General features: G+C 33.5%; 5 protein-coding genes across 5 annotated transcripts; 1 reads left to right on the forward strand and 4 right to left on the reverse strand.

Annotated features, from left to right (window-relative positions):
* Window positions 1-98: 98 nt before the first annotated feature.
* CLUP02_12898 (uncharacterized protein) lies at window positions 99-662 on the reverse strand (the record flags this gene model as incomplete). The annotated part of the gene is made up of 2 exons (XM_049291857.1): window positions 99-328; window positions 395-662. The coding sequence occupies 2 exons, from the start codon at window positions 660-662 to the stop codon at window positions 99-101; spliced, it is 498 nt and encodes a 165-aa protein (XP_049149003.1).
* Window positions 663-3,631: 2,969 nt separating this feature from the next.
* CLUP02_12899 (uncharacterized protein) lies at window positions 3,632-4,483 on the forward strand (the record flags this gene model as incomplete). Its single annotated transcript, XM_049291858.1, has 1 exon — window positions 3,632-4,483. The coding sequence occupies one exon, from the start codon at window positions 3,632-3,634 to the stop codon at window positions 4,481-4,483; it is 852 nt and encodes a 283-aa protein (XP_049149004.1).
* A 71-nt stretch (window positions 4,484-4,554) lies between these two features.
* Window positions 4,555-4,791, reverse strand: CLUP02_12900 (uncharacterized protein; the record flags this gene model as incomplete). Its single annotated transcript, XM_049291859.1, has 1 exon — window positions 4,555-4,791. One exon carries the CDS (start codon window positions 4,789-4,791, stop codon window positions 4,555-4,557), a length of 237 nt encoding a protein of 78 aa, XP_049149005.1.
* A 2,508-nt stretch (window positions 4,792-7,299) lies between these two features.
* On the reverse strand, window positions 7,300-10,347 carry CLUP02_12901 (uncharacterized protein; the record flags this gene model as incomplete). The annotated part of the gene is made up of 2 exons (XM_049291860.1): window positions 7,300-10,205; window positions 10,293-10,347. 2 exons carry the CDS (start codon window positions 10,345-10,347, stop codon window positions 7,300-7,302), a joined length of 2,961 nt encoding a protein of 986 aa, XP_049149006.1.
* Window positions 10,348-25,709: 15,362 nt separating this feature from the next.
* Window positions 25,710-26,060, reverse strand: CLUP02_12903 (uncharacterized protein; the record flags this gene model as incomplete). The annotated part of the gene is made up of 1 exon (XM_049291861.1): window positions 25,710-26,060. One exon carries the CDS (start codon window positions 26,058-26,060, stop codon window positions 25,710-25,712), a length of 351 nt encoding a protein of 116 aa, XP_049149007.1.
* Between the last annotated feature and the right edge of the window lie 357 nt (window positions 26,061-26,417).

Genomic DNA, 26,417 nt, shown 5'->3' on the forward strand with positions numbered 1-26,417 from the left:
CAATTTCCCATTCTAAAATGTCATAAAATCAAAGCCGTAGCCCCCCCAAAATGCGCCATATCCCTAGAGTTTTGGTATCTACGAAGCCCATGTAGTATTTACAAAGCAGCAGCAGCGAGAGCGACGGCGCCGAGCATGCCGTAGTATGCGTTCGTCGGCCGTGCAGCGGCGGCGGGTGTAGCGGTGGCAGACGTGGCGGCGCTGTTGCTAGCGGTAGCGGCCGCGGTACCGAGGACGCCGGTTACGAGGTTCGATGCCGATGCGAGGTCGGATGCGGCCGGGTTGCTCTGAACTTCGGAGCAGATTGACGGTGCGATTTTTGCAGCCGCTATAAGAACTTTGGTTAGCCACCTATACAATGAATGGGACACGAGTTACAGGGTGTGCAACATACCGGCGATCTCTGCTGTGGAGCAGCCAGCAGTGAGCACGCAGGGCGTCAGGCTGGAGATGAGCTTGTCCTGGCTGGCGCACAAGCAGGTGAAGTCGGTCGCGGAGCAGCCAATGTTGCTGGCGGCGGTGCTGATGCAGCCTACGGCGCAGCTAGGGAGCTGGGCGATGAGGCTGGCCAGACCAGTTGAGCTGGAGGATGCGGCGGAGGTGGTGGCCGACTGGGCGGCGGCAAGGCCGGAGAGGAGTCCGAAAACGATGGCGTACTTCATGGTGACGATGTTGAGTAGTTCTTTGCTGAAGAGGCTTTGGGATGTTAATCGAGTGATGAGCGAGATCTTTGGTGGTTGATCAGAGGTTCATAGGATGATCAGTATGTTTGTTCGAGGAGTCAAGAACGGTGTTTGATCGTAGTGACAGACGAAATGAAGAACAATTCGAGGCCTGTAAAGAAAAGTGGCACTTTCAATATTGCTGCTGCAGGTATGAATCGTTTGTGAAAGACCAAGGGGTTGACTGAGAAGACACAGAAGCACAAGGGGAATCGATGGGAAAAGACGATTGATTTAATATACTGGAAACGATCATCTCTGGAGATGAACCTTGAGGAGCCACAAGGGAGGTCCAGACTCAAATCTTAACACAACCAAGAACCGAACGACGCTGCCCAGCGAGATACGAGACGTGCGCCAAGGGGCAGAAGAGAAGGATTCAATACGACGGGTTGCTGCTGCTAGGCTCAAATTCGGTACGCCGCGAGTACGAATAGTCAATCTTAAGCCCTTGGCTGAAATTGAAGCTGTTTGGCTCCGTGCGATCAGCGGAGTTTACCAAGCAACTAAGAGAGCTCCGGTTTTCTTGCAACACTGCCTCGATGCCGCGCGGTCCATCCTTGGCGGCAATGAACAGCGTGTTTGTTCTATGGAGCAGCGTTGGCGATGGCCAGTTGCAGGTTGATGGCGGGATAATGCACGCCAGACTGGTTGGTCAGGTTAGCACCTGTTATGGTCTATTCTGTCTGTTGTAGATGCTCAACGAGCGAGACCGAGCAAGACGTCAAAGTTTGAAGGCGGCGATGGCGTAAGCTTTGTTGAGTTCGGACGAGGCTTCCTGTGGCGATTCAATGTTGTCTGTCCTGCATGACAGATTTCATCCAAACGCAGGCTGCAGCTCAAAGTCTAGATCTCAGGGTTCTAGATACGCGTTAGAACACCCCATCTGTTCACCCAGGTCAACCAGGTCACTGCTCAACCCGCGGGAACCGGACGAACAGAGTGTGGAAGGGAAGAAAGAAAGAAAGGGGCTTCACTGCATATCTTTGCCCCCGTTTCAACGTGATGTCATTCTTATTTTAGCGGTTCACCCCTGACATGACTCCGCCGGATTACTGCTTGGCAAGGGGTCCCTAGGCTCGCGGTAGATGTTCAGGCGCTGGCTCACTCATCCCCAGTGAAGGAAGTGTAGCACTGACAGTTTGTCGCTCAGTGAGTTTCGACTGAGGGTCATTCTTTGCCATCCCAGGCTCACTGAAATCTCACCCACCGTGCAGCCAATCTCATTCATTTTCACTGGACCGGAGAAATTCGGGCAGTGTTTGATTGGCATGAAACACCTAGCGGATCCCTTGTCAGCTGTCGTCTCAAGCGAGGGAACACAAGCTTTGGCACGCCGGCAGTCTTCAGATGGCGGTGCATCCTGATCTTCGTTTGAGAAAGGTTCACCCTGTATCCGCCCGCGTATGCACGCTGTAATGCATACACTGCGGCGCGGATGCTGCCGATTGTGTCAATCGCACGAGTCGGCGGAAGGAACTAATAGAGTAGCTAGCTCACTCGCGGAGATCGTGTTCGCATGTGAAGTTGTCTATAAGATGAAATGCCCCAGGGGAAGCTTCGCGGCTGGTGACTTAGCCTTGAAGTACAGCCCAGTACTTTGAAACCGCCTCATCCAGGAGGACTCCAGCAGGAACACTGCTGGCTGCAACGGAATGCTGCTACTCCGCTGCATCAGCTACCGGCACCGCACTCGGTTCCACGGCCGGCAGATTCGGAAGCGGACCCAATGCATCGCATCCCGCCTGCTCGCAAAGGAGTGTCATTGGGCCTCACAACGTCCGTTGTCATCAGCTGGCTCGAAACTCACCTGTTCATGCTCAGCACCTCGTTCGTTCGTGAGAGGGGCTAAACAATGGGCGGTGCTTTGCAAATGCTGAGAATCGTTTGCCCTTTCAGTCTGGCTCGGAATACCTCGCTCAAATATTTCCATCTCACGCATGTCCTATTACTCGTCTTTCAAACAGTCATTTCATTGGCCATTGACTCTCTTACCTCCCTAACTTTTGAGAGACCATGCTCCAGCTCAATGACTCTCTTCGTTCATACACAGCCTTCCTCGGCATTGCCTGGCAAGCCTGCTCACCCTGAAGCGTAAACCAAGTCAGCTCAAACGCACAGAAGGTGGCAGGTGAGTGCCACAATAGTTTGTCGCTCAACACCCTAGCTATCTCAACTCTTCCCCTTCCTGCTACTAGTCTACCACTACTCTGGCGTTGGCCGGCATCGACTTCTTCTCCTCGCCCACTTGAATGGCCAAGAAGATCCTAGGGAATGGAGGCGGTGCAGCCAGGCCAGAGGTGATGTCATTTCGCCTATGCATTCCCGACCGAATTTCAGCTTCTTTCGGTCATTGAACTCAGGTGAGAGTACGTGTGCTAAGACTCGGCTTTCGAGTGAGATATGCAAGAGCTATTTTCATGATCCCAAGCTTCACCCCAAGTGTACAAAGGTTTCATTCATAGTCAGGTGCCTAAAAAACTCACGTGTGAGATTAGGCAATTGAAGTATTAGCCGGCTTCATGTTCGCGACTGATGGGGCAGTATGGCCAAGCCACGACGGAGGCCGGGTAATACTTCATACAAAGCATACAGTATGACTCAGCGAACAAATGTCAGCAAGCCTCAGAAGAAGCCGGTCGGCAAAGCGTATCGGTGCCGACGGCAAAAAACTCACGGTGCCGAGCTTTTCGGTGTCAGCGCCGGTTTTCAGGACCCACTCCGGGAGATACTGGCAACCGCCGGCACCGAAGGATTGGCTGCCGTGTACAGGGCATAACGGCGACTGACGATACAAACTACAATTCTCCACCAGCAACATCATCTTGATCAAGTTTTCTCTATAAAAGACAAGATTCTCCCCAGAGTATGTCTCAACAAACACTTTTACATCCTATAATCAAGGCATCATGCCAGCGACAGAAACCGGCCCGTCTGTCAGCGGCGTAATGCCATCGTCTAACCATCTTGTTTGGGAGGATCTCTCCCTCGTTATCAACAATGTCAATCTTTCAATTTCTACCGTCCGCCGCGACGGGCCACTTGATCCCATGCTCTTCCTCCACGGCTTCGGGAGCACCAAAGAAGACTTCACGGATGTAATCCATCACGCGCCCCTTTCCGACTATCCTTTACTCGCTTACGATACCCCCGGCAGCGGTGCATCCACCAGCTCCGACTACAGCGCCGTCTCCATACCATTCCTCGTCGCCGTAGCTGAGGCAGTTCTGGACGCTCACAAGATCAAACGGTTCCACCTCGTGGGCCACTCCATGGGCGGGTTGACAGGCTTGCTGTTAGCACAGCGCAAACCAGGCGCGGTACTAAGCTTCACCAACATCAAGGGCAATCTTGCTCCCGAGGACTGCTTCTTGAGCAGACAAATCTTCGACTTCCCGGCAAGCAATACGGAGATGTCCATCGCATCCTTTATCGAGCGGACTCGGCGATCAGCGGATTACGGGAACGGGATTTATGCAGCAAGTTTCCGTTCTAAGGTCAGGCCGGAGGTAGTAAGGCCAACTTTCGAGTCCATGGTTCATTATACCGACAAAGGAGACTTAATGGAGGTGTTTGAAGCACTTCCGTGTTCAAAGATGTTCATTTTCGGTGTATCCTACAACACATTATCCTATCTCTCACGGATCGCACATGCGGGCGTCGAGCTAGCCGAGATTCCAAACAGTGGACATTTTGTCCTGTACACCAATCCTATGGCGGTCTGGAGTCAAATGGGTAGTCTTATCAGCAGAGCTTCATAATAGCCACTATTGTTTTGTCAACCGTCGACGCATACAAAGTTCTTCACTCAAAATTGCATTCCATGCAAATGTCAACGGCCCTCACTGACTGGGAGATGCCTAATGTGTACCGAGATGCTGGAGCAAGTCCTGAAGACCATTCTCTGCGAATGCTTCCGATAACATCTCAAAGTTCTCAGCTTCTTCCTCAAGCTGTGGACAACATTCTTAGCACTTGAAATGCTACATAGCGTCAATATAAATAGATCTACTATTACGAATATTGGCAAGAATGAGTGCACTACTCTGATTTTAACTCCTTCATTCATACTAGCCTAAGGTAAGACAGAAATGGACTAGAATTGAAAGCTGAAAGCTAGAGACGGATGAATTGAATTTATCTAATAGTTGATCAAATATGAGTACTCATTTGGCTCTCGAGAGCGTTGAGGTGTACGTGAATGACTGTCGGAGGAAAAGAATCCTGCACATTTTCCCAAATTCTTGAAGCTATAAACAATCTATCTCTCCTCCCTCCTATTAGGGTTCTTGAAAGGTCCAGCAATGAGAAGCATCTTGGCATTCGAGACCAAGATCCTTACATTCCAGGCAGATGACGAAGTCACCTCCATCGCACAAGCTACAGGTGTAGTATGCCTGCTCATCTGGGAAGGTACAAGTCATGCAAATATCACACCACGCTGAATCGTAATCGAAGTTCGCCCCTTGTGTGCCAAGCTCGTTGTTCTCCGGCACATGAATTTTGAGCCTCAATGCATGTTGCAAGACCGATTGGATGACTTCGGTGCTGCCACTTTTTCGTGCCCACCACATCGAGCTTCGCCCTAGTCCATCTCGAGACTCAAATGATCCCTCGTCGACTGAGAGCAGATATTTGACGGCTTCTTCATGTCCATTGCGACAAGCTGCAGATAATGGGGTTGATCCATAAGTCGACCCACCCCCTTTTAGCCACCCCCCCCTTTTGGCCACCCCATCAAAACATGGTATCAAAACATCGCCACCAACTACACTCAATTAATTAACTATCTTCTACTACTATAATAATATAGTTATTATTCTCCCTAGGTAATTCGACCCCTACGAGTCGACTAGGACTAACTAAATAGTCGCTAAAGTCCTCCTAAGCTCTCTATATATCCTAGATATTTATAAACCTAGTATTTAGGTTTATTAATATACTCTTCTTTTTCTACGGCCTTAATTAGTTAACTTTAGCTTTTAAAACTCGAATATAGTACTAAGATATTACTAAATAGTAGGCTTACTTACTAAATACCTTTTTTATTTTTTTAAATAGTAGTCGTTAAGTATTATAGTCTAAACTAAGCTTTATAAATAACTTTAACTAATCGTAGAGCTCGCTAGCCTTCTTAAGTATTAACTAGTTAATAATAGACGCTACTAATACTTAGTTAATAGCTTTTTTAGTATTACTAGTTACTTATTTAGTATTTACGGTCTTTTTAGTTAGTATAACTAAGTTAAGTAGGACTATTAGATTAGTAAGTAGTCTAGCTATATTAAGGGGATATAATCTAGTTACTTTTTACTTACTTCGTATATTTAATAATATTAGACTAGTTAAACGAGCTTTTTAATAGTAGCTTAAGAAGTACCGCTTTTTAATAATAATAAAATTGTTTACTATATCCTCCTTACTAAGCTCTTTTTTATACTTAGACTTAATAAGTCTAAAAATAGCTATATCTAATAGCTAAAGGACATAGGAAGTATATAATAATAAGAATAATAAGTAGACGTTATTTTTATAGTATTTTTATATAAATTCTATTATTATATAACTCCTATAGCTATTTAGAACTAATAGTTAAGGCTTATTAAGTATATTAAGCCCCCTAAGGGGGGGGGTCTTAGTTTATAATAAGAATACTATTTTTAACTACTTAAGGGTAGTCTTATTAGTTATCTAGCTATTATTTATTACTATAAACTCCTAACTAGTATAAGGGTTAAGTTTAAGTAAAAACTACTACTACTATACCGACTTTCTTTTATATATAACTAGTAGTTTAATAACTTAACTATTAATAAAAATATACTTAATTATAAATACCTAAGTACGCAAACTAAGCTCTTTTTTTTATATTACTATAGTCTCTACTTTACCTAAAACTAAGCTATTAAATCCCTTACCCTTTAAGATACTAGTCTTATTTATATTATACTTATTAGCCTATTTAATATTACTAATTTTTAGTATATTAAGTAATCTAAACTATAACTTAATTATATTAATAATAGCCCTATTTAAACGCCTCGAATCGATAATACGACTTCTCTAGACCTTAATTAATAAGTTCCTTTTTAAAAAAGCGTCTATTTATCTCTTTTTAAGAGGATTTATATCCCCCTAGGATCTTAGAACTCGCTTAGCGAATTTTATAAGCTATTTATAAGTTAATATAATACTTAGATTATACTAAATACGAACTTATTAAGCTAGCTAATTTTTTTATTATAGAAGAAGCCTCTAGAGGTCTATAAATACTATTACCCTCGTTTAGTAACCTCTCTTATAGTTACGAAGAGTTAACCTTAGAACTCTAAACTTAATTAAGGCCCGATTAACTAAGAGACCTCTTTTAATAACCTTAAGAGCTTAAATAACTTTATTTTTAATATACGAGACTATTATATATTAATAAATAAGTATATAAAAAAGAATTATATTTGGACGATTTTTATAATTATTATAGTAGTTTAAAAATCGTGGGTAGGGTTTTAATGCGGTAGCTGGGATGGAGAAATGGGGTGGCTAAAAGGGGGGGGTGGCCAAAAGGGGGTGGGTCGACTTACTGATCCGTGATCTGAAGGTCCAGTCGATTCTGAGTGGTTAGTATTTGGATTAACTCGTAATGCCCGCGGGCCGATGCATAAAAAACTGGTGTTCGGCCACTGTTATCTTGTACATGGGTACTGCACCTAGGGCTCTGAAGCAGCAACTCTGCAACTTCTGTATGCCCGCTCAGAGCTGCAGCGTGTAGAGGCGTCCACCCACGCTCGTCAGTCAACCCTACATCTACTCCTTCAGCAAGAAGTAGTTCAATCACCCCAACGCGTCCGTTATACGACGCCTCGTGGAGTAGCGTCCATCCTGCGTAGGCTCGCAAGGAACCATCATTACGAGAGTCGCTAAGAAGCAGCTCAGCAAGCTTGCTGTTCACGACAGCTGAAGCTGAGTAAAGTGGCACCATTCCGGCTTTGTTGGCCCGAGATACGTCGTCGCACCGACTAAGAAGTAGCTTGGCTACTTTTTCATGCCCGCAACTCGATGCCAAGAAAATCGGTGTCCATTGGCTATCGTCCACAGCGTTCGAGTCAGCGCCATTGTCCAGAAGTAGCTCGACAACCTCTAGATGGCCACGACTTGATGCTATATGCAGCGGCGTCGTTGAATTATTGGTTACAGCTGCGACGTCGGCGCCTGCACCCAGAAGCATATTGACGATCTCATAGTGACCACCATCAGAAGCGAAATGTATCGATGACCATTTGCTAAGATTTGCGTGGTGAACATCAGCCCCCTTCCTCAGGAGCAAGTTGACAATGTCTAGGTGTCCAAATTGAGAGGCAGCATTAAGCGGCGACCAACCATCATTACTCCGGGTTAGAATTTCGGCCCCATTGTCGAGGAGCAGTTCAATCACATCGAAGTGTCCGCAGTGAGAGGCCACATTGAGTGGTGTCCAACCGCCATCGTTAGCAACAGTGACGTTAGCTCCCCTTCTAAGCAGCAACGCGACGACGTCGAGATGGCCGTAGTAGGAAGCTACGTGTAGTGCCGTCCAGTTGTAGTTACTTGTTTTCTCGCAGTCTGCGCCTCTATCGAGAAGGAGTTCAATAACCTCATAGGCTCCATAATACGAAGCTTCGATGAGAGGTGTCGACCCTGTGTGATTCGACATTGAAATATCGGCCCCCGCATCTAGAAGGATCTTTGAGAGTGTCAAATTCCCAGCGTTGCCTGCAATCTCAAGAGCTGTTCTACCAAATGGCGCCTTGGCATTCACATGATGCTTCTCGTCGTGGATGAGGCAGGAAGCAAGCTCAGTGAAGCCAAGACGGGCAGCGTAGTGTAAAGGACCAGCATGGTGAGGTTCAGTTGATGAATCAGCTCCCAAACCGAGCTCTACGCTGTACTTCTCAAACAAGTCACGCCACGTTCCCCAGCTGGGATTGAATTCATCGAACAAATTCATCATGAGCACTGTCAGTTCTTCGTCTTCCTCATAACCGACGGTGGAATGCTGATACCACGAACTCGCGGCGTAGTGTCGGAATGACCCCTTGACGCTCACTTGAAGGTTTTCTTCCTGGGTGCTTTCAATTTGAACCGTCGAATTGATCTTCTCTTCAAAGTCCCAGAAGTATTGACTGTTGATGTAGCGAAGGCAAAGCTTTGCTAGCCTGCTGTTTTGTTGAAGCTCGTTTGAGACTTGACTGTTCATGCGAATTGATAGCGATTGAGATGAAATGTTGCAAAGAAAATGTTGTTTGACTGAAAAGTGAGTCAAGTGCACCGTCCTTGACCCTCTGTTAGAATCCGAAGATGTACCTCGAACTTCCAAAAGCGAGCCGCAGGGGCTTTGTATTTCGCTTTCAATGAAGTCGCCATCAACTTCATCGGGCAACTCATCCTCAGGGAAATTGAAATCTTCCTCGTCGATCAACACAGCCTCGGAGATTTCGTTAACGGTCAAGGGCCGCAGAGCAAAAGCCGCCCATTGTAATAGAGAATAGGCACGTTTACGGATCGGTTCTGGTAGTTTAGAAATGCGTGTCCAATTTCGTTCATAAATATGATCAAGTCCAGACGGTATTTCATTGATCGCATCCTCAAGTTGCTTCTTGTTCTTCCAGCTGCGCAAGGAATCTTCGTGTAACTTGACCCAGAGGAGTTGGCCATTAGACCGATCCGCAAGCATCTTGGAAACACCTTCTCTTGTTGCTTCGTCCTTTCTCGGCAGCTTCTTGTCGACAATACTTCTTGCGTATCGAGCAACGTCGGATTTCACGTCTTCAGAATCGATTTTGAGTTCTTCGCAGTTTTTTGAGCACATCATAGCACTTCGAATCTCAGGCTCGTCCCGACTGACAACTAGGAGGCGAGATGCCGTGTTGGTAATTGCGCCGATCACGGTGTTGAGAAACCTCCCCAAGGACTTCCCGTCATGCGGAGCCTTCCCCAACCAAGTACACTCATCCAAGCCATCCAAGACCAAGATGGCTCCAGGTACGACTTGCAAAATTTCTCGAAAGATACTGACGATTTCTGTCTCGGTGGCGAATTGTTCGTTTTGAGCTAGCCACTTTTCTCGCACCAACTGGTAGGTAGTCTGGTCGGACGATGCCATCTGGTGGACCCATGCTCGAATCGCCGCATAGGGATTGTCGCGGCTTTCGAATTCAGATGACAAGAAGAAATAGACCACAGGCGTCTGGGATATCGATCTTAAATGTTCGATGATTCTCGCGCATAGAACAGTCTTTCCAAACCCGGCTGGTCCATTGACCCACAGGAGCCTTTCGGTATCATCGACAATTTTACACGCTTTGTTTAGAGCAAGCCACTCAACGAATTCGGGACGGTCAATAATCCAATCGCACGTCCCATTGATTCTTCTCTCTTTGGCTTCAGGGAAGAGATCGTTCGGCTGTGGGCATGCTAGCCAGGCCCGAAGGTCTCGTCGAGTCTCGGCTGCAGTCGCCGGCGTCAGTCTTAATCGCAGTATTTCGGGAAGTTAAGGTGAAGAATCTCGATATACCTTCCATCTCCCTTTCCAACCGAGACAAGGTCTGTCGGAGCTCTCGAAGCCACGTCTGTTTCTCAATATCGTCATCTAAGCCAGATGGTCTCGTCAGATTTGTCTGGTCGTGAACTTTCGTATGTGACAATTCGATATCAGGATAGTATAACTAGGCTATCTCCAGCATTGACAGCCGATGCTTGAACTGTGCTTGAGCTCAAGGGGACGCGGGCGTAAAGACACACCTATTCCATAAGCACAAGTCTCGTTAGACTTATTAGTAGCTTCCTGTTAGTATCCCTATTACAGGGTAGTTAGTTCGAACCGTAGTTGACGAAGAGATTAATTGAACTATATAAATATCTGCGTAGTAGGTATAAAAAGGAGGTTCTAACCGTAGGTTAGGCTAGCTATAATAATTATAAATAGGGCCCTTAATTAGCCCCTATATAGTTAGCTATATACTACGGTCGAATTAGACTTTTAATCCGATACTAACTTTCTCTTTTTTTTATTAATTTAACTACTATAGTTAGAAGTATAATTTAACCTCAGGCCCGTTTACTAAGTCGTCTCTTTTTCCCCCTTTTCTTTACTCTTTTTATATAACTTATCCCTCTATTTATATAATAACTTTTTTATTACTTACGAATTACTCTAATCCCTTATTTAGTACTACTTTTATAAAAGCGTTTACGAGGTTATTTTTATTATTAATTTAACGGATTTTAAGTATCTCGCGCTTTTTATATAATTACTTAAGGGCTATAATATTAATTACAAGCCTCTTTTTTTTTATCGTTCTTAATTTAACGAGGTATTTATATAGTAAATAAGAATTAGTATAAATAACTATTAAAATAGGTAAAAGGCTAATTTAATTAGTAATCTTCTTTAGTATTATTAAAATCGTATAGGAGAGGTTAACGCCGTTAATTATATTATAAACCTCTAACGTTAGTATACTTCTTATTACCTACTTACTTTTAGTTAATAAGTAATAGATTATATTATTATATATAGTAAATTTGCTCTTATTTATACTCTCGTTAACTAGGATAATAATATACCCTAATTACGAAATAAGGTCGTTATTATTTATAAATAACTTATTAATAAAGACGTAGAGCTTACTAATTATAAGGTTAATTAGGTAATAAACGAGACTTTAATCGAGATTCGTTTTTTACTATTTAAGCCGCTTATTAAATACCTCGACGTTTTATTTAATTAGATTTATAGCTTATACTACCTTAGTATAATTAAAAATTACTTCGGGCTAATAAATACTTATAATAAATACCCTTTATATAAGCTTAGCTTTATACCGCTTCTTAATATTAATTACGTTTAGATTAACGAGGTTAATCTTTTTACCCTACCCCTTTTACTAAAAAATAATAGTTTCCTCTTTAATTATAAAAATCCCGCCGTTAAATACTAAGGGGGTGTTTATTATAAGGACCTTTTTTAGCTTTATTACGAAGCCCGCTTTTTAAAGCTCCTTATCCTCTTTTTTTATAAAGTTAATATTAAATAGGCTTAATATATTATCGGTTTATATTCTAATAATTTTAAATTAGTTACTTTTATACTTTGCGATTAGTAAGTATGGGTCGTATGTAGAGGTAACTATTAATAATTAATTAATATAAAAATCGTAGTAAATAGCTTATTAATAGGTGCCCGATTTTACGAGCTTATATAGTAGCTTAAGTACTTTAATAATCGTACTTTTTAGGTATTTACTAGCTATTTCTTTTAATAAATAGGCTAGGATTTTCCTTATAAGCCCTGTGGCCGATTAAGTATAGGCCTAGGTAATATTACGGCTCTAAATCTCATATCCCTTCTTTTATAACAATATTATTAATACTATTATTAATCGTTAGTTATAGCGCTATATAGTAGGCGATTATATAAGTAGCGTTACTTTTTTAACGTCGCCGTATCCCTAAATTACGTATTTAAACTTCTCGTACGGCTAGGGTGTTTCTTTTTTTTAAATCTTACGAACTATTTATAATTTAAATATATAGAGGTTTATATGTTTTTTTAAGTTATATAGGATAAATTAATAGACCCCTCGATTACGAAGAGTATCTACTTTAATAAGATCTAATCCCTTATACGGCTTTTTAGTAGTTATAATTACGCTTTCCTTACGTAGTTTAACTACTAGCTCGAAATTGGCTTTTTCTTTACTATATAAAAGGTATTAATTACTTCGTTATTAGTAATAAATTACCGCGTTAGGGCTTACTATCGTGGTTTTTTATAACGTCTCGCCGGTAATATTAGTACCCTTTTAGTAATTTCCTTTTCCTCGTCGTTTATTAATATTATTATAACGATTTTATTAAGGATAATTTCCTATGCCTCTATTACGGGTTATATAGTTTCCCTTAGCTCTTTTTCTTTTTATAAGTTAGAAATTACCTCGTTAGGATCTATATAATACGGTCTAACTACTATAATTAATACTTTAAGTAGCTAGTTACGATCTCTTATAACTATATAAAAGCGCTCGTTAACGGAAATTAACTTATATAGCCTAGCTTATTATTAAGTAATTTTGCACTATACTCGTATATCTAAATTTAGTAATATATTTAAATTACTCCCTATATTAGGCCTATTGCGCGTAGTAATTACTTCGTTAACTTATTTTTTTATACTTATTTTACGTAGTACCTATATTACTTTTTTAATTACTCGGGCTCGTTAACTTATACTTAGTAACGGTAGTAAGGCTAAAGTCGTTTTTAAATATACTCTAAATATTAATAGCGTTAATATAAGTCCGTTAGGCCCTATAGTATCGTTATAGTATTTAAGTACTATCTAGAGGTATTTATCGTTAGTAAAATCCGGATTTTCCTCTTTAATAATTTTAAACGCCCTTTTTAATTATTAAAATACCCTTTTTACTTTTTTAATACTATAATACGCTTTAACGGGTATAACTTTTAGTTATATACTATAGGCCGTCGTATTATCCTTAAATTCTACTAATTTAAAGCCAGTATTAGCGTCGGTTCTAATACCGTTTAGCAATCCTTAGTATATATTAATCTAGCTTTTTCGTAGGGCTGCCTATACTATTTTTATTTATAGATCCCGGAGGAATTACCTTATTTAAAAAGATATAGCTACGTTAATTATATATAGTACTAGCTAACTATTTAAATATAAAATATCGACGACGATTTCCTAGTTAAAGTTAAGCTTATTACGCAATTTAAATTTAAATCTACGTAAGTTTTATATATTTATTTAGTATTAGTAATATACTTTCGTTAATTACTCTAGTGCCCCTATTTCGATATTAATATTACCTAATTACTTTAAGAGGTTATATAGCCTCGTAACTAACGGGTACCCGAATCTCTAATATAGTTTTCTAAGCTTATTTTCCGTTAAGTAATTAATTAACTTCGTATCGTTAATAAGCTTTATAAACGCATACCCCTATTATCGTTTAATTATTTCGAAGTAGTTATTACTAAAGATTTTATTCTTTGTATTATTAAATATAATACTTAGTTAATCTATATCTTTTAGATATAAAAGAAATAGGATATTAATAAGTAAAATATAAAAAGTTATCGTTCCGAAGTACGTTTCTATTTTTATTATACTTAGGGTAATAATTTCCTTACCTAGGCCAAAACTAATTTTTATAATACTTATTATTAACGTATTAAGTATTACTAATACGATCTTTTATAGTACTTAAAATTACCCTTTTCTTCTAGTTAACTATTATAATACCCTAATATTTAGGATAATTTTATAAAAATTATCTAAGTCGTACTTTTTACTTACGTAAAATACCTATATAAGCTTAGTATTCGAGGGATTTAAGTAGTATAAAAAGTACCCCTCTAGCTGCCCCTAGATTTACTTAGTATTATATTCTTTTTTTTTAAATATTAAGAGAAATAGCGTCTTCTTTTAATTATTAAGAGAATAGGCTTTAGCCCTATTAAATTCGCTCTTTTAACTACCTTTATATCTATTATCTAAGGGACCTTCCCTTATTATTTATAAATAAAAGCCTATTTATTAAGAGCTTTTATTATTCTCTATTTATTTAGCCTCGTATATCTTTTAGAGGCTAACGGGGCGAAAAAAAAGTAGTTAATATCGTCGATTTCGTTATAATCTAATTCGTTAGTATAGGGGGTAAGATCTTTTTTATTTTTTAAATCTCCTATAGGGGATATATACTTTAAGCTACTACTTTAACTACTATTACTAAGTTCCGTACCCCCGGATCTACCCTTATATATAATAAAGAATTAATTAAACTAACGAGGGCTAGTTTTATTATTTATTACTTTCGATTTTTTATATTATTTATATAATTTAGTACGCTCTTCTTTAGAGTAGTTATTTAATTAATATTTATCTTTTTTATAAATATAGTATTACCTCTTTTATTACCCTACTTATAAGTTAGATCTTTACTTATTTAATAAATCTAGGCCTCCTTACTAACGATTACTATATTTAGCCTCTTTCTTTTTCTTATTATACGTTTAATTAACTTAATATTATTAATAAGGGCCGTTATATACTTAAAAATAGGTTTAGTACGGTATTCTCGCTTTAATATTAAAGCTAGATTTTAGCCTCGAGTAGAGCGTTTTGTAATTTTCGGGTACTTAATATAGGGTTATTTTTATTTTTAATATACGCTAAACTGCGGTATAAAAATATCCAACTTTCTACTTATTTATTCTCTTATTTAGCTAGGTTTTTATTAGTTTATTAATTTAATTAATAAGCTCTTTAAGGATCTTTACTCGTAATTTACTTTTTATTATCTTAGCTATAAATATAAAAGAAATTGCTCGTAGCTTAGATAGGAGCTCTAGGTTTTTATTATAAGTCTCGAAGCGGCTTCGGATTACGTTAATTATATTAAAAAAGTCGTTTTAATTAAGATTATATACCGCTTTATAATAATAATTAGAGGCTTTGTTTATAAATACGATATTAATTACTAAATAGTATTAATATTCCCTAATTCCGACTTTTTTATAATAATTATAAAATATCGTTAGGGTTTTTTATAAGACCTTATACTTCTCTTTAAAATATAATTTCTTTTTTAAAAAGATCTTTTTAAAGTTTATAAATTGCCTCGTATTTATTACTAGACTTTTAGTATTTATATACGATCCTTGCGTCGCTACGTATTATTAATAACTTCGGGTCGTTTACCTTTTTTTTTATTAACCGATCGGTACTGAATTTTATATTAGTAATAGTAACGAGTTATAAATCGAAATAAGTAGAATTATTAATTATCGTACTTTTAGTACTATATTTTGCCCCGGTATATCCTTTTATAATAATAGATTTCCGTTAGTAATTATAAGGAGGAAATCTAGGTCGTTTACTTTTTTTTTAAATTCGTTAAAGCGATTATATACTCTATCGACCTATACTTAGTTTTATAATACGAATTCCTTTTTTATAATTATTATTATTAGTATTTCGTATAGCTCTTATAATTATAATTACGCTAGTAATACCCCTTGCTTATAAAGGAATTTATTAATTATTTTTATAATTCCTAGGCTTACGCTCGCGAACTATTTATTTAATTAATAACTAAGGTCGTTTATAATCTCGTAAAATAGGGGTTACCCCTATAGCCTCTTTTTTTTATAAACCTTAGTTAAATAGATTAATACTATGTTAATTTACTTACTATTAAGCTAATCCGTAATTTTACATATCTACGTCCCCTAATAATCTAAGTTAATATTTACTTACTTATAAAGGATAGGGATTCTATTTAGGATCGGGTTTTGTCCTTTTCTTTTTTATTTTAATTTACTAAGGGTCGTACTCTAGCTTATACTTATATTAGCGGTTATTAGCGTATTTAATCTTAATAAGGATATATTTAATCCGCGCGCTAATCGTAATAAATCCGTATTTTTATTACTTAACGAACTTATTAAGGTCTAAGAGATTCCCGCTTTTTCTTACCGTCTCGTTATTACCTTTATTTTTATTATTTTTAATAATTACTACTACCTTTCTAAATTACTAGCTATTGTACTTACTAAGATCCTCCTTTTTATTTAATATAAAAGAGTAGGTTTTAGTAGTTCTTTTTTATAATAGTAGCGGTAGACGTTTATATTATTATAAGAAGATATAGTAATTAGTCTCGGGATGTTTATTAGTTACCGATTTCTATTATCCCGTATATTTCTAGCTTTTTAAGCCTTATATTCTCTATAATCTCTAAATAGCTTCCTTTTTTAACCTACCTCCTCTAGGGTAGTATTCCGTAAGAATAGTTAAAAATAAATACTAGGTAGCTCGTAAAAGAGCTATATAGGCTATTAAGAACTATATAGGCCGTTAAGTATAGTTAATAAAGTTAAGCCTTCTTTTTTATAAAATTATAGATTTTAAGGACTTATTAAAAATACCTATTTATTATTCGTACGTAGTGGGGTTAAATACTTTAGAAATCTTATTTTTTACGGCCTCTCGGTACCCTATTTTATATTTTAAGTAGTCTTTTTTGTAACTTAATTACGGTTAAGTAATTATTATTTACTAGCGATCCCTTTTATTACTTAATTAATTTCTTAAAATTAGTAATCTCATACTAGGAGCTAGTATAAAAAAAAGCCTTTTAGTAGCCCTCTAGAGGATTCTTTTCTTTTTCCTTTAGATCCTCGTTTTTTTAGCCTTTTCTTAGGCTAATAATAACTTTAATAAGAGGTCGTAAAACTATTTTAAAATAGCCGCTTTTTTTTTAAGTTAATCTCTAAGATTTATAATACTCTTAACTTAATATTATTAAGACTTCTAAATCCCCTCCTCTCTTATTAAACCGTCCCTTATACTATATTCCTTAGTAATACCCGGGAGGTAATTAAAATAATTACGAAGAGGTTATTTAGATTACGGGCTTAAAGTCGTATTTATAAAATCCTCGTAATAATAAACTTTTCTATATACTATAAATCTCTTAGTTTAATAACTCCTATAAAGTTACTTTTATTACTAAGTAAGAATATTTATATTTAAAAATCCCCTTTTTTAATCGCGCGGTGCTCTTTTATACTATATTATTAAGCTCGTTCGTCGCGCTAATTAATTAAATAAATAGTCGTTACGTAAGTATTTCTTTTTATTAATTTAATTAGTTAATTTCTAATCGCGGGCCGGCTATAAAAAAGCCATTTAAAGCGATAGTAAAAAGCTAGTTACTTAAGTAGTTTTATTAATTAACGTAGTTTAATATAATAAACGTTAACCTCTCGTAAGTAATAAAGGGCTACGATTACTCAATTTTATATAGTATTTAAAAATCGCCTCTTTTTTTATCTACTTCTATAAGGTTAATTAGTACGAATTTCCTATCCCATATAGTATTAAGAAGTCGTCTTTTTTACGTAGCGAGATACTTTACTAATTTATAATAATAAAATTTAATTACTAATTAGTATTAGTATCCCTATTATAGGGTAATTAGTTCGAACCGTAGTTAACGAAGAGATTAATTAAACTATATAAATATTTACGTAATAAGTATAAAAAGGAGGTTCTAACCGTAGGTTAGGCTGGCTATGATAATTGTAAATAGGGCCCCTAATTAGTCCCTGCGCAGTCGGCTATATGCTGCGGTCGAATTAGACTTCTAATCCGACACTTCCCTACTTAGAAATATACTATTTAGAGGAACTAGGTTGTGCAGATACTAAATAAGAACTCTGAGGTTTTCGACTTAAGAAGTGCGTCTAGCCTTGTGTTACGAGTTATAGCACGTAGTAATAGGCATATGGAGTATAATAAAAGTAGCTTAACTATTAAAATAGAAAAGAAAAAAAAAAGGTCTATATATACGATATCTAAGATAAATACGTAATTTAGTACGTAACGGGTACTTTATAAAGTACGATTACTATCCTTATTACGTAATATACCCCCTAATTACTGTTACTAAGGAGCTATTATACCTAAAATAAAATCTCTAAATACCCTTATAAAGGCCTAATTTAATTAAATATAAAAAGAAAATTAAGTATAAGGGATATGCGTCTTTTAAACTACGTTTATTATAAATATATCCCTTTATTTAAAATAAATAAAATCCTATTTTAGAATAGTACGTATTTTATTATTTTTAATATATAAATTACTAAGAGCGAGGCTACTTAACCGCTTTATATATATTTAAATTTTTATAATATTACTTAGTTATTATTTTTCTTTTTCTTTTTAATTTTTTATAATTATTATAAATACCCCCGTTTATTATATGCGCGTACTTATATTATTAAATCGTTTATTAATTTTATTTTAAATATAAATATTTAATATATTTAAAAATAATAATAAGTTTTACGTAATTTTTAAAATACTTTTTATATATATATTATACGGTTTATCAAGAGTTTAAATAAGTAATAATATTAATAAGCCCTTATAAGTTATTACCCCCCCCCCCATAACCTCTTATTTACTTATTAAAACCTAGTTACTAAACTCTCCCTCTTTAGCTAAGAGAATATTAAAGCTATTAATTAAAATATTAAGGACTTTATTAAGTTTAAAGCTCTTTTTAATAGCCGTAATAAAAATAATAATAAAATAAATAGTAATAATAAGAGCTTTAATAAGCTTTTACTTATCCTCCCCTCGGAGTTTAAAAATAAAAATAAAAACAGTTTAAATAATAAGCCTTTTAAAAAAGGTATATTATATATTTATTATTTTAAAAGTTTATATTTAATATTATTTTAAAGTTTAAAAAACACAAGGCTAACTCTTTTTAAAAAAGTAATACAAAATAAAAAAGAATACTAAGAGGCTAAGGTACCCCCTATAATAAGTATAGTTCTTTTTATTATTTTAAGCCTATTTAATATATACTTAGTCCTTAAAAAGCTTAAAAAAGAAGCTCTTAAGGAACGAAAGATCTAATACTTATTTTATTTTAAAATAGCCCTTTAATATGCTAATACTAAAATTAATAATCGTTATTTATAAAAAATAATAACTAATATATATACTATTTTAATAACTATTTAGTTAAAAAGTATATTAATATACTAATTATTTTATAGTTAATAGCTTAGGCCCTTATTAAAGCTATTATAAATAGTACTCCTTTTTTTATAAATATATTATCCTTTTTTATTATTAAAAAGCGTACTTTTAATTATAGTTTTAATAAAATATTACTAAGCTCCGTAATATTATTTACTAAATATATAATAATTAAAAAATATATAAAAATTATATTAGTTTTTATATAAAGGACTTTTTTAATACGTACCCCCGGTCTTTTTTTATACTTATTATAATTATTTATAACTAGCTTCTTATTATATTATCCGCTTTTATATTTTAAGTCGTTAACTTAATAATTATTTTAGTTTTTATATCCCCTGCTACCCCCGCTACTCCTAGCTTTATAAACTTTAAAATATATAAAACGTATTTCTTAGTACGTATACTAACCCTCTTTTTTAATAACGTTATATTCTTAATAGTTATATACTTTATAAACTAAGAATTTAAATAATAAATATAAACTTAAGTCTTATTTTTATATATATATATTTTATAAAATAAGGTTATTTTAAGAATTTAGGCTTTTAAGTTATAAAAAGTTTTTATTTTATTTATTTTAAGCTTCTAGGCCGTACTTTAAGTTCTATTTATTATCTATTTTTAAATATTAAGTTTTTTTAAATATAGCCTAAATTAATTATTTTTAACTATTTTAACTATTTATAATAGCTTTTTATATATTATAAAAGTTAAGAAGTATATAGAAATATTTAAACTTAGCTCATAAAAGGTTTTTAATAAGTCTATTTACTAATATATCTTTTATTAATATATAAGTAACCTCGAAGCTACTTTTAGCGTACTCTTATTTTAGCTATATATTTTATATATTAATATAATAAAGTTAAGTAGCTATTCTTTTTCTTTTCCTTATAATAAGTTGAATCGTTTATTAATTATTATAGTTAACTAACTATATTCTTTTAAGTTAAGGGTAATATTTTTAAAAAGGTATTTTAGAGCTATAGTCTCTTTTATAGTTTCCTTAAAGTAAAAAAGCTTAGCTTTAATAGTTAACGTCGTAACCGTTGCTTAACGTACTAATTTTTATTAAATTAGGTTATTAAAAAGGAATATTATATATCCCTAAAATAATTATTATATTACTTCGTTATTTATAAAGCTAGTATCTTTAGCTAAAAATAATAATTACGTACTTAGTATACTACCGTAATAAAATATAAAATATCTCGTTATATAGAAATATTAAATATAATAGTTAATTATTTTAATATAGGTTATGTTTAAGTTAATTAGGAACTATAATAATTATAAGTAAGTAAAAGTAACGTCTAGTTTAATTATAATAACTATATAAAATATACTCCTAACCTTTTCTTAATAACTCTTTATTTCCTCTTTTATTACTTACCCCTCGTTTAGTTTAAACTCTTTTTAAAAAAGAGAAATAACTAAATATAATAAATTTATAAAATTAAAGCGCTTAGTAATTTGCTTAATATATATATTATAAATAAAATAAACTTTATAAGTAATACGGTTTTATAAAAATCCGCACTCTAAAAAAGTAATTAATTAGTCTATTTCTTTTAAAGTTAATATATTCTTTTATATTATTAACGATCCCCTAAGCCGCTTTTTAGTCGTTTTAATAATATGAAATAATAAAATTATTAATATAAATACTAGTATTACCTTCCTATCTATAGTTTAGTAAATATAAATCTCCTCATAGTTATATATTATATTTATACTACGGAATATAAAAGTAAAAGTTTAGAACTAAAGAATTAAGAAGTTTTAGAAGCTATATAGAGCGCGTTAGAGTTTATTTACTTTATTAATAACTTTATATCCTTTTAAAAATTTAATAATTACTAGCTTTTTGCTCTTAAGAAGCGCGTTAAAAAATATAATAATAATATTATACTAATCTATTTTAAAATCGAATTAAGTAGTTATTACTATTATAAGCCTAAAGGCCTTTATAATAAGCGTCGAAATATATATATTTTATAAAGGGTTAAGTAATTATATATCCCCCTTTATATATATATATATACTTTTACCTCGCTAACCTTATTATTAACGTCGTATTTATAAATATATACTTATTTTAATAAAAATAAGATCCCTTATTTAGAATTATAATCGACCTCTTCTTATATATTAATATTCTTTAGCTTTTTTATTTATACGTTTATAATATCCCTAAGTAGCTTTTATAATTATAATAGAAAATATTTAATATTATTAAACTTTTTTAATAGGCTTTAAAAACTAACTTTAATAAGTCGTAGTTTTTAAACTCCTCTAGAGCGCTTTAAATAAGTCCTATAAACTACTCTTTTTATTACTTAATAAAGTATTATATATCCTATACTACTTTTTTTTATAGCTTTTTATCAATTAAAAAAAAAAAAAAGTAGTCTTAGAGACGGTTATAATAATTACTATTTCTTATATTTAAATATAAAAGCGTTATAAAAATATTATTATCAAAGTATTATAGAGATTTATAAGCCCGGTTTAAATATTTAAGACTTAATAAAGCTTTACTTAGTACTTAATAAGGTAGTTCTTATAAGCTCTATTTTTATATAATAATAGAGGTTTATTATAAGGGTTCTTTATTAATATTAATTTTAGTATTAAGAATTACTTTTTTATAATTAGTACCTCGTTTATTACGTACTTTAGTATTTTACTAAGAGCTATTAAGAATTAAAAAGTTAAAACCCTTTATAATATATATAAGCGCTTATAAAAAGGATTATAAACTACGTAAAGCTATTTATAACTCAATTATTATATCCCCTTCTTTACCCCTATCCTTAAGCTCGTATAAAGGGGTTATTTTAAGGGTTAATAATAATAATAAAACTATATTAGCCTCTTTAACCTTATTAATTATACCCTAAAATATATTTATTAATTACTTAGCGTCCTCAATAGTTAAAAGTTTAATAATTATACTATTTTTAATTATAAAATTATTTTAAGTATTAATATTTCCGAAGTTTAAATCTATTTCCCTAAGTACTTAAACTAACTTATTATTAGTATTAAAAAGTTCTTATATTTCTTAAATTATTAAATTTACTTACTTACTTATAATAACTTACTCCTCGTATACGGGATTATAAAAAACTTCTTTATTAAACTTAATATTCTTTATAATAAATACTTACTTAAGCGCGGGTACTTAGACCTTATTAAGTTATATATTTTTAATATATATTTAATTAAGTATCCTATATATTTATAAGGAAGTATTTCAAACTCTTTTTAATATATACCCCTTTTATAATCTTTATAAAAAGGGTATACTTAGTAACTATATATATAAAAGCTATTAAAATACGGGGTAATTAGTTTAAAATCCCGTACTTAGTAACCCGTTTATTATTAGCGTTAATACCGCTTTTACTAATTAATTTTTATTATAATAAATAAATTTCCTTTATTAACCTCCCGTAGGGTAATATTATAAATAAAAATTACTATTAATACTATTTTATTTTATAAATTTATAAAGAGGTTTATAAAAAAGCGTATTTTATAAGCTTTAGTAATTACGAGTTAGCTTACTTTTTTAATATTACTTATAGGTTCTTTTATATATAAAAATAAGAATTCTATTCTGATTCCTAGCTCGCTATACTACGTCTTATATACGTATCTAACGTTTATAATTAAGAGAGCGGTCTTATTATTATTTTTAAAAAAATAGATTGAAGTCCTTTTTTAATAATAAATTACTACCTCGAGGCTCTATAATATAAAAAGTACTTCTTCTTCTATTTTAGTCCTTAAAAAGAACCCCCTAAGCTACTTACTATATTTATTAAAAACTATAAATATATATTATTATTTATTAAAAAATAGTTCGAAGTAAAAGAGATTTTAATATATATAGTACTATAGTTATAAAGCTCTTTTTAAGGGTAGTCCTTTTAAAGCTATTATCTTAGCTTTAAATAATATATATACTTTATACTTAATTTATAATAGAGGTTTAATACGCATACCTTAAGTCTTATATAATGATTAATAAAGAGTATTAGGTTTAAAATAACTTATTTTAAAGTACTAAAAGAGCGCGCTATTAGACCTCTTACGGGTACGTTAATATAAATAACGGAATTTTTTATAACTAACTAATAATATAATACTAACTAAGCTTTATAAAATATACTTAAGGTTTATAAAAGAAGAATAGGATTAAAAGAGCTTATATTTAAAAAAAACTAAATTATTTTTTTAAATAAGCTACTTTTTAATAATACTCTTATAAAGCGTTCTTTATTATAAAGTATAATTTAGATCGTAGTACTAAAGTATACTTTTATTTAGTAAGTTTCTAAAACTATATTAATATAAAATCCCTTAACGTAAATAATATTTTAAAGCTTTAAATCGTAAGTTCCTTTTCCCTTAGGTCCGTTTAGGACGCCGTTTATAATATAAGTATTATATATAGTAATAAGTAATATAATAATTCTTAATTTAATATAATTTTTATTACTTAATAATACGTAACTCTTAGGTTTAAATAGGCTCTTATTATTATTTAAATATATTATTTTATAATTATTTATTATTATATTTTAAAAAAGGGGGTAAGCGCTACTTATAGGGGTACTAAAGATTACGTTTATTTCTAAATCCTAACTTTTTATAAATATAATAATTACGTAGCCCTCGTCCTAGTTTATTAATAAGCTTATTATAAGTTAATTAGAGGATCTTTTTAAAAACCTAAGTTTCTTAAGGCTTTTATTATTCCTTAGCTAATTAGCTTTTTTAAGCTTGTTATAAAATAATTTTTATTTATTTAATTTAATAATAATAAGGACTTCTTTTATATAGCTCCTTAATATTTATATTAATAACTTATTAGCGTTTTAGCTTATAAATACTTATTTTAATTTTTAGTACGCTAAAGGGCGCTATAAGTATATATAATTATAAAAATATATAACGTTACTTTTATTATTTACGTCGTTAACTAAGTTAGAGCGTTTAGTAAAAATAAAATAAGCCCCTCTTTAATTTAAAAATCGTTTAGTATATATATTCTAAGTTACTAAGCTAAATATATATATAATTTCCTTAAGGGTCCTCGTATACGTTTTAAAAGCTATTAATTTATTAAAAATCTTATATATACGTTAGCCCTATATAGGGTTAAGTCTAAATTTAATTATAATTAAGAAATTAAGTATAGTAATCTCTTTATTATTTCTAGAATATTATACGTTTTAGTTTAGAAATAAGTAAATTACTACTCTTTATATTAGCGTTAAGAATTAATTTTAATCCTTACTTTATTAAAAGCTTATTAATATTCCTCTTAAACTATATTCCTTATTATTAGTTCGGGGGGTATAAATTCCTATTTTAAATATTTAATAATTTATTATATACTAAACTTAACGCCGTTCTTAATAGCTTTTTAAAATACGTATTTATATAATATAGCGTTAACTAATTTTACTAATTATTAAATAAGGACTTTAATATACGTATTAATAATATTACGTTTATAAACTATAAGTTACTTATATTTAATATTAAGCTCTTATTATTTTTAAATACTCTTAAGTATATAAATCCTCTTTACGAGTACGGTATAAAAATAGATTTATTTATATAAAATAAGTAATATAACTAGCTTTATAAAGAAAAACCTAGCTTAGTTTTATAAGTTATTTATATTTAAAAAAGTTAAAAAGTTTATACTAAGAGTTATATTTAAAAATTATTAATAGAGGATTTTTTAGTTTTTTTAATTATTTTTAAACGCTTTATAACGGGCTTAATAAGCTCGTAGTTCTTTTTTATTATAAGTTATAACTAATTATTCGAATTTTAAGGGCGAAGTAAGTATTATAAAAGGGTTAAGGAATATATTAAAATCTAAAGCGTTTAAGTCGACGTACTTCTAAACCCTAATACCCTTACTTATAATATAAAATACGTTAAACTATTTAATTTAACTATTATAACTAGTTAATTTAGCTTAGGCTAAAGTAAGTATAAATAAGTTAATTATTTTAAAAAGATTATAAGAATTATATTCATAAGTACGTTATTATAATATAAGGTCTTAACTAAGAGCTAGGCTTATAATTATTACGAGTTATAGTACGTAATAATAGGTATATAGAGTATAATAAAAATAGCTTAATTATTAAAATAAAAATAAATAAATAAAAAAGGTCTATATATACGATATCTAAAATAGACACGTGATTTAGCACGTAACGGGCACTTTATAAAGTACGATTACTATCCCTGTTACGTGACACCTTGCCCCTCAAGGACCAAACAAGCTTTTACCTCCTTGATTCTGATGACTTTGGAAGGGATTAGATGCCGCGAGTGACGGTTGCTAAATTTTCATCCAGCCCGAGTTCTGATGTCGTTACGTCACCACAGATTGCCTTGATGACACTAAGCAGCTCTACTGCCATCAAGCGGACCTGCGGGTCATTCAGAGCGGTGTGATGGTCGTTCGAGAGCTTCCCTTGCCGGAACCCGACATCGCAGGCCCATTTTTTGAGGCGAAGCTTTTCCGCATCGAGCTGGACAGCGAGTGAACGTGAATCACGGTCGAAATCTTTATATATGTCGACTCTCTCGATGACATCTAGACAAGTGCTCAGAATGCCTGCGAGCCCAGCGATTCCGACGGCTAATCCAACTGGCTCCATGGTCATTGATATTGAAATTGGACTCGGAATTGCGATGAGAAAGAAATGAGGCTGCTTACCTTAGATGAGGGGGAAATGCATCCCGCTCTTGTCTCTTCTGTAGCCTCGTTGATTGGGCCTGCATGCAGTCATCGGCCCGGGCATTGATTGGTAGAGAATCGATTACCGCCCAGCACAATTCTTTTCTGTTGCCTGCATTAGGCCAAGTTCAACGTGCCACAACTTCACAATCCATCTGATTGTCTTTCGACTGGTGAGAGAGGATCATTGCTTGGCCGTTGCGGAGGATGCAGAGATGAGTACAAGCTAAGGCAAGATATCTTAGCAAGTGGGTGACAAAATGGGACGCCGGTCAACAAATGA

This window comes from Colletotrichum lupini, chromosome 6 (genome assembly GCF_023278565.1).
Source record: "Colletotrichum lupini chromosome 6, complete sequence".
Classification (NCBI taxonomy): Eukaryota; Fungi; Ascomycota; class Sordariomycetes; order Glomerellales; family Glomerellaceae; genus Colletotrichum; species Colletotrichum lupini.